Source organism: Branchiostoma lanceolatum, chromosome 17 (assembly GCF_035083965.1).
Source record: "Branchiostoma lanceolatum isolate klBraLanc5 chromosome 17, klBraLanc5.hap2, whole genome shotgun sequence".
In the NCBI taxonomy this organism is placed as follows: Eukaryota; Metazoa; Chordata; class Leptocardii; order Amphioxiformes; family Branchiostomatidae; genus Branchiostoma; species Branchiostoma lanceolatum.
The window spans coordinates 8,660,509-8,669,723 of NC_089738.1; the positions used below are offsets into that span (position 1 = coordinate 8,660,509).

Here is a 9,215-nt window from a genome sequence, read left to right on the forward strand (position 1 = left end):
AAAAGACGTCTCTTGAACAAACTTCAGAGAAAGCGTACAGTGAACACTCTGAGAAAGTGACCAAAGTGTCACAGACTATTGCTAAGTCATCTCCAGAACCCAGTATCACAGCAATGTCAGGATGGATACTGACAATTGTGGTTATTGGAGTGATAATTGTGGTCTGTAGTGTGCTCTCAGTTGTGTATTCAGTTATTGTCAGGAACCAATCCAACATGGCTACTGGCCAAGCTAACATTAACCAGCATGCGCAGCCTTATAATCAGGAAATATCTTCTAATGGTTTGAAATCAGACTCAGATTCCAACGCCATATACGGAAGCATTCCCGACAATGCTGAACCATACGCTATGTCGTCGTATGTTTTCGACGTACCTCAGTACAATATGGCAGAGATTCAAACGAGTGGTAAAGTCTGGTGTGAGATAAAAAAAGACATTGGCAGTCAAGATACTGAGGATATAGAACATATCTATGAAAATTGAGAAGTTGATGATTACTGAAAAGATGATGTGACAGAGCCTTAAGCCACATCTTATATGGAAGATATGGTTTCTTATTACTGTGAAGATTATATTAACCACTTGTCACCCAAGGGGTTCATCAGTAGGTCACTTATTTTGTCATAGTTTGTAGCCAAGAGTGACATTGACTTATCACTTGAAGTATCATTGAAATTGTGTGACACTTGAATGCAATGGATATACTTGAATGTGTTTTTTGATTATAAAGTCCTCTTTAGTCACTCTCATGCATCTGTACTGTAGTATGAATAAATATTCACCTCAACAATACAAATGAAGTTACAAACAGGATTCTTACAACTCATATTATCACTACTATCTTAGTGGTATTGACTTTCAACGTGACATGTACTTTGTGGCTACAGAAATAGACGAACTTGTATATATTATGATATGTTACTAACATTAAAATCACCACTAACTTCACTTAATTATCTTTGTAATCAAGTTTATTCTATTTTGTGTAAACACGATGAACTTTGAATGATAGAAAGATACATGTATTGCTATAGAATATACATTTGTACTTAGTAAACATATTTTAGTTTTATCATGCTTGAAATTGGAATTATATGTTGTTAACATATATCCTCATTTTAATTTTGTAGCCGTGTGTTCTATGTAGCAAAAGAAGGGATGAAACTTATTGAAAATCAAAGCATTTTATTATGTTATATCCTACATACATGTAACAACTGTTCTAACCATCAGTAGGTATAGCTGCCCTCAACATTGTCCACTTTGTTTCCAAACAATTTTGACAGCAACCGTATAATGTTAATATAAATTCTTTTGTGACACGAAACTATATTGCAAAAAAAAAGCAAAGCTAAAAAAAGTACATTTCCTTCTGGACAAAAAATTCCAGAATAAAGAATTTGAGTTATCAATTAGTATATTTCCAAGTTTGTTTAATGTTTTCACATTTCAATGTCAAGCAATGGTCAACTTTAGCCACTTTAAGAACCTTCCTGTAAATGCATACAAACATTTTTTCAGTTCCCTTTTCTGACTAATAAAAATCACCAATGTCATCATTATCTTTCTCCTTTTTCACATTTCTAGACCAATATGCTGAATAGTTTCAAAGAAGTGCAACATGCATTTTAACCTATACAGTGGTGTTCCCCCTTAACCCTCATACCCCCGAGCACCAATGTAAACTGCACACATGGACCACATTGGGAAGTTAAAGGTTAAATGTGGCAATGCTCTTGCATGATCAGTACATAAAATATTGTAAAGCAAAGCGTCTTTTCTTGAACATTGACAATGCAATAATGTACAGCTAGCAGAGTTCTAATAGAAAGCGTGAAATATCAACAGTCTTTGTGCAAGATAGCAAGTCTTGCATTGGTCAATATAAGATATTAAGCTGTAAAGTTTACGAAAAAATTCAAAATCTCTGACAGGACTCTAAACTTCAATAGAATATATCATAAAGGAACATGATTTTCTCTAAACTTCAATATAATATCATAAAGGGGCATGATCATAGTTCAAGAAAGTTTGATAACTACCTAATACATGGCATTGTTTATGTTTTCATGGCCAGACATTGAGAAAAGCTTTTAAATTCTCACACGATCCCCCTGCCTAGCCCTTCATATAGAATGTCTCCTCCCCTGAGGCTTCGCCAAAAAGTACAATGTAACTTTGAACTGGTGATATGGTTATGTGTGTTCAGGGTATACATACTATACAGTATCACTATACAGTCAAACCTGTGCAAGTGACCACCTCTACATAAGGACCACCTGGCAAATGTGACCACTTTTTTGGAGGTCCCTTAGATAATTTGTCCCATTGACACAAATACTAAGAATCCTGTCTATAGTGACCGCCTGTCCACATAGACCACATGTTATCAGTCCCCTGGATGGTCTTCTTGGGCAGGTTTGACTGTATTACATGTAGCTTGATGTCCACATATGTGGCTGTAACAGCCTTAAATGGCTACAACTGACACAGAGGTAGAAACAAATTTAAAGGGCAAGTTATTTACAGGGTAAGCAGAATAGTACTGGTGAACATCATTGATTCTACCTCCAGTCATATCAAAAACTTCATAACACACTGTATGGTGGAAAAATGTTCATGTACATTGTTCACATGGAGATCTTGTACACTTCATGTCTTGTTTACTTGTATGCATCATATTGTTGTTGTTGTTGTTCCCCATTCACTTGAGTAGCATCTGAGCATTGTTGTACCCCTCCAGTTTTTCAAAATGCTTCCTTGCATTTTTGATGTTTATCAACATGGCAGCAGAGGCTGTTAGACAATAGACATAACAGCTAATGTTTGAAAATTTGACTCTTTAAATAATGTGCTACTCTTTGGTACTAGAAAAATGAGAACATTTCAATTTACATTCATATGTTTTTTTCTCTTTAACATTTGTAAGATACAATACAATGTAGGATCAATTTTTTCTTGTATATTTAACACAGAAGCAGACAAAAGGTTGTGACAATAATTAACACTTCACAGTGTAAGTAAAAACAAAATGATGTGAGATGCATTGTACTGGTAGGAAAAATTAAACAATAAAATACTGCATATTTGCAACAATGGAAGTCTATCGGTCTCATTGCTTTTGTGTAATTCTTGATCTGTTAACAATAACTTAATTTTAGCTACTTTAACGGTCACAAGTCGACAATAAAATTTCATCACTGCACATATTTCATCGCTAACCGTGAAGTTTCTTCCCATTATCAAAATCAAATGTCGTGAACTACTCCCTTTCCCCCGACCGCTAAGATTACCAACCACAATATCAAATGGATTAATTTTACAGTAGAGAGAGAAATATAGAGAGGATACTCACGTATGCTTGTGTCGGACATGATGACCATCACGTAGGTGTTGGACGTGAAGATGTCGATGAAGGCTGCGAACGCCGAGTTACGAACCTCCATGCTCTGGAACGAAGCTGCCAACTTGCTGCAGATTTAACGACCAAACAACGACAGATATATCTTTTAACTGTAAGATTACAAAGTCATGAAACGTGATTCTAGTGAACACAGTGGTAGGCTTACAGTCTTTATTAGTAAGTTTTGTTGGAGGAGTGTTTTAATTTGAACCTGTAACCTTACCTGCAACTCAACTTGAACTGCTTGATGATGTTGGAGATCTTCTCAAACCTGTGGACATCTCTGTGTGGCTTCCTCTGACAGTGGGAGATTACCTGTATGCAGAAACAGAAACTTGCATTGACATCCATGAAACTAACTTTTCAAATTTGATATATTCTACTGTAAGTCTACTTAGATCCGCGGGGCCTAAAATCCGCGGTTTCGGGCAAATGGAAAATCCGCGGCGGTTCTAAATTCGCGCTGGGCGATGAGTAGAAAAAAACAACAACTGAATACTGCCATCAGAAAATGCTTGTTCAATTTCTAAAAATAAAAAATGTTACGAAGGTCGCTACAAAACTGCTTCAAAATCGTCACAAAATGCGGTCTACGCCGAAACTGTGACGGGGAATTCCCGCCTTGTGATCACGTGAAATCTTGCAGTCAACCAATCAGAGCACAGTTTTTCTGACGCGAACCAATCAGCGCTTAGAACAAGCGGTAAACATGAGTAAACAAAGATGGCGGCCCAGCCCGGCCCTGCCGCTAGCGCGCCATATTTGAAGTAAAATCACGGCGTAAAATACCAGTCATCTACGCTACGTAAGCAGAATTTTCACGGGAAAAAAATTAAAGGAATAGAATCTCCACCGAATACGACCACAAATGGCGGCAAATAGCGGTAAATCACAGCGTAGGGACTCAAATGCTCGGGTGAAAATCTTGTTTTTCTTTACGTATTTTTTTGCTCGCTTTCTTGAAAAACCGGTTTTCAATGAGATCAATGTATGTCAGAGACACCGATATCGATTGTTTGCAAGCATAACAATAGCAAGAAACAAAAGAGTGTGATTGTACAACGGTAGACGGCGAGGCCTAGTCAACCTAGTCGGCTCTACGCACTACGTGCAAGAGGATGAGTGAGTGAGTGAGACGGCGTCCCCAAGCCCGTAACAACAAGTGCAAAGCCCAAATTGTGGCGTGTATCTCGATAATTATTTTCTGATTTCTCGGTAAATTACTACTGTATGTGTGTAGCGGTCGGGAGTAGCGACGCCGCTCGGCCAAACTTCTGCGAATCATATGTAATATCACTTGTTTACACGTATGTACTGTGTAAAAGTTTGTCATGTTTTACACAATCGCGTGCATTGTTTATGTGTCGCTTTTCCCTGAAGTCGAGCTCACTCGTAAATGTGGGGAGGGGGGCAAAAGTACGATAAACATATCCGCGGGGAAATTGATTCGCGGCGCAGAGGTCGCCGCGGATTCCGCGGATCTAATAATACCGCGGATCTAAGTAGACTTACAGTATTCTATCTATTGGTTCGGCAGGAACATGTTACATGAACAGCCAGGGTTGCCCAACTAGCATATCATCAATGGCTATTTCTAAGGGCTAACCCTGGGGGAAAAAATACAATGAATACATTACACATACACACAATCAAAGGGATACTGGCTTAACAAATTAGTTCAACAGTCACTCTAGTATATACATAATCTGTGCCATACTTTAAAGTATTACTCATAAAGTATTTCTCTTTAGATAAATATTCTTTCAGCCTGCAATGTCAAAGGCAAGACAGGTGATCTGGTGATCAAAAACTTGAATGTAAAATGTTTTGTCAAAGAGGCAGCAAAATAGCTGAAATTTCACACCCATGACATGAACACAATAAACTACTTTTATTTCAATGTTACTAGTATCTTGGATTTCCGAGCACCTTGTATTATGCATTATTGAACTCCTTTGTATTTCCATTGTCTTAGTTACTGTTTTCTAGCAGGTGGAAGTGTCTATGAAAAAACTGACCAGGAATGTAGCCCTCTCAAACAGCAGCACTTCATCTGCATCAATAACTTCTGCAAAGTTCCTCAGGTTGGTCTCCAGCTGTTCTACATTGGGGATCAGCTGGTACACAATACTGGACCAGGCCTGCAATGAACAGGAGTCACAATAGTCAAATAATGATCGTCTAAGCAGGTGAAGTTCACTGAAGTGTTAACTCCTACCATACTAGGAGAATTGCATGAACAAGAACATACAAATAAGATCTCAGGACTCGTCAAGCATTGACAGTAGATTTCAAATTTATTTGATTCTTTCTACATAGTTCAGCAAATCCTCTGTTAATTTCAACATTTAAAACTTAACAGTTGCAGAAAATCTTATATAACTTTTACAAAGTGCCAAGACAAAGATAAGGAAATGGCTTCAAGGTCTATGATTAGACAATAAACTTGCCTTATACAGTGTCTCGTCCCATATTGATGTTCTGAAGCAGGTGCAGTCCAGTGGCTTAGACAGACGCTGCAAGTCTTCCTCTCTTTCTCTGAAGATCTGAAGAAACAGAAAGTGTTAATAATTGGAGAGTAAGCACCATAAGCAGCAAAATTTGGAAAAAACCTGAGCTATATACAAAAAAGAGCTATCCACCACTCAAAAATCACGACCATAGCTCTTCAAGGACATGCTTCAGTACTGTTGATAGATGCTAGGGGGCCCAACCTCAAACCTGACCTTTATTTTCACAATCCCTACCAACATACCAAATATCATGACAATCCATCCATAGCTTCTTGAGTTATGCTGATGACAAACGAACAAACATAAAAGTTCCATGGCAGTACCCTAGTAAGCCACTTGCAGGCCCAATCTCAAACTTGACCTTGTCTCCCCAACACCTACCTACCTACCAAAAAGCTTAAACATCCATCCACACCTTAAGTTATGCTTTCTACATCCACAACCACTCCACCATAAAAACCGAAAACATAACCTTCTGGCGGAGGTAACAAGCTTACCAACTCCCTCTGGTCCTCCTGTACCAGGTCCATCTTGTGGACCAGACAGAAGATCTTGGCGTCGGGTGAGTTCTGTAGGATGGCCTCCAGACAGGACTGGTAGTAGTGCATGTCCTTCTCCAGCTCACGACTCTCCACATCGAACACGTAGATCAGGACCTCCACGTTACGGAAGATGTTGTCTCTCTGGCTCGCAAAGTAGTTCTCCATAAACGCCTCCTGACTGGGGGGGGGGGGGGAGAGAGAGCAGGAACGATTGTGACACCTGGTCATACAAACATGTGTAGCATGTGTAGTCCAGTCGTAAAGCCGGCATCGCAATTCATGCGAGCGTCGGCCGAATTTCGCCCGAAGCTCGCCGAATTTCAAAATTGCCCGAGCGTCGACCCTATTTTCCAATGAAAATCTCGAGTGACGTCCGTCGAACACTAAAAACTGAAAATCTCCCATGAGATGGTACCATCTCTTGGACTGGATAGAGATGAACGACAAGCTATGATGATGATCTCTTGGACATGGACGAAGTCAGAATCGACTAACCTGGTAAAAGGCCAATATTTGGATCAGCTTTGATTTCTAAAAAATTGCCCGAAGCCCGTGTAATCGACAGGACGTCGGCTGTACTTCAGCCGAATATGCACATTTGAAGCTCGCCAACACGTCAGCCGAGCTGAATTTCTTATTTGTGACGGGGGTTTTAGCGACCCTGCCTTTCGACCAAAAAGTACCAGCTATGTAACTACTGCATGAAAAGGGTCATTTATGATAGTCCATCAGTTCTGATATAATTGATTAGGGCTTTTCGAGCTGGCTTTCCTTGTAAACCTTCCCAACATTGAACGTAACATGGAAATGACTGCTAACACATCTATTCCCTCTAATTTCTTGAAATCCTCCTCTGGAAGACCAACTCGAAAATCCCTATTCATATACAGGACATGTAGCTGACTGATATCACCAAATTGAACCAGTCAGTCGAGTAGCCATCAGCATGACGTGGATTTCAAATGGTGGGAGAGCCCTGAACTATGACGGACTTATGTAAAACAAGTGAGAACTTGACTATGGGGTATATTTAGCTTATACGTAGTAGAGTAGGCTTGTCAATTTTAAGTTTAGCCTGGATGCCAGACCCCCAAAAACAATAGATATTTCAGAGTTTGGGGGTCTAACATCCAGGCAATTTTAAGTTTTGCCCCCCTTTAATATGACATTACCCACGGGTTCAGAACAAAACGCCCTATACAAACTCACCCTCCACAGTCCCATAGGTTCAGTACCAAGTTGCCCAGGAAGCGAACATGAGAATGCTCAACATCAACTGCAATGTAAGAATAAAACATCCATTAGAAATCACTTACAAAATGTGGTGGATATATCATACAAGATGTGCAAATGGCATATAACAGACATGACCCCAAGTGTCACGAAAGTGTTAAGAAAAATGACCTGGTTTGCCAACTACTGATTGACAACATTTACAATTATATGGATAAATCTTCAAAACACACATGATATATACTTTTATAAACGATCCCAAGTTGGTAAAAATCAAACTAAGTACTCTCTACTTTGTAATAAGTCAGAACTTATAGGTAGAGGACTGACACTAGTTGCTTGCAAGAAACATACATGTTCAACAAGTGCTACAATATAACTTGAAATCTAAATTAAATTATTGTAACATAGGATTTGCTGAAAAGGTTTGCATTTAGAAGTTATGATACATGAATGAACTTACTTGTAGCCCCTAATCTCCTGGTGTCCCTTGCAATGTAGTTTGCGAAAATAATGGAGCGCATACTGGTCTTCCCTGACCCACTCTTTCCCATTAACAGGACCTGGGATTAAAGGCATAATAAAAGTTAGCTTACATGGATAAAGACCTTTAGATCATCCAGCAATACAGAAATGGTAATTGACTTTTCTAAAGCCTTCAAATGTTCTCGTAAGAGATAATGTAACATTTAGGCAATGATATAACAATTGAGATGAACGCAAAAAGTTAGCTTATAGGTATATAACAATAACCCATCAACAGAATATATGTTGTACGTTCCTTCTAGAAGTAGGGTCACCAACAACCATTGTAAAAACATCTAGGATTGCCCTGATGTATAATTTGCTACTACCAGTATTCTGGCATACATTCATAATTTGTGGCGGTGACATTTTCAAAGCTCAGTGTTAAAAATTATATGCTTGGTCTTCAAGGACATTTAGTCATAATGATTATAGCAAAAACATCAAAATAATGTTGCTTTTTTGTGGTTTATACCTGAGTAAAGGCCTTCCCCCAGTCCCCAATGTGCTACAGGTGACCTTACACGAACTTTAGTCATAAACCCCTGGATAAATGGGGAGGGGGGCAGTGATGTCATCATCCTACAGCAGACAAGTCCATCATTAAAACGCTCAAACTAAGACACAAACGTGACAACTTTACCTTCTTCTTCATCCTGTCTGTTGTCTCGGTCCTCTGTACGGCCTGGAAAATCTTTTCTCGTCGAGGAGAAAGTCACGGGGGTAAATTTTGGCGTCTTCCACCTCGGTCTCTGCCACGGTCCTGTGACGACTATCATGTGATAGGTGGACTGGTCCACTTACTCTCCAAGCAGATATGGGGTCTATTTTTTGTTTCACGCGTGTTTTGTGGCACATTGCACGCCGTTCTGGTGATAATCGGTCCTCTCATAGATAAACAAAAAAAGTAAAAATATCGATAACTAGAAATATGTACAATTTTGGGCAAAAAAGCTTGTATAATAAACTACATCTGCTTTGATCATTAGGTTCAACT

At 39.1% G+C, this 9,215-nt stretch overlaps 1 protein-coding gene across 1 annotated transcript; it reads right to left on the minus strand.

Moving 5' to 3' along the window:
* Positions 1-1,167: 1,167 nt before the first annotated feature.
* On the minus strand, positions 1,168-9,018 carry LOC136422810 (ras-related GTP-binding protein A). The gene is made up of 9 exons (XM_066410696.1): positions 8,862-9,018; positions 8,157-8,256; positions 7,670-7,736; positions 6,416-6,638; positions 5,856-5,951; positions 5,424-5,546; positions 3,629-3,720; positions 3,358-3,473; positions 1,168-2,798 (listed from the first exon to the last, which is right to left on the minus strand). The coding sequence occupies exons 1-9, from the start codon at positions 8,871-8,873 to the stop codon at positions 2,707-2,709; spliced, it is 921 nt and encodes a 306-aa protein (XP_066266793.1). The 5' UTR covers positions 8,874-9,018; the 3' UTR covers positions 1,168-2,706.
* Between the last annotated feature and the right edge of the window lie 197 nt (positions 9,019-9,215).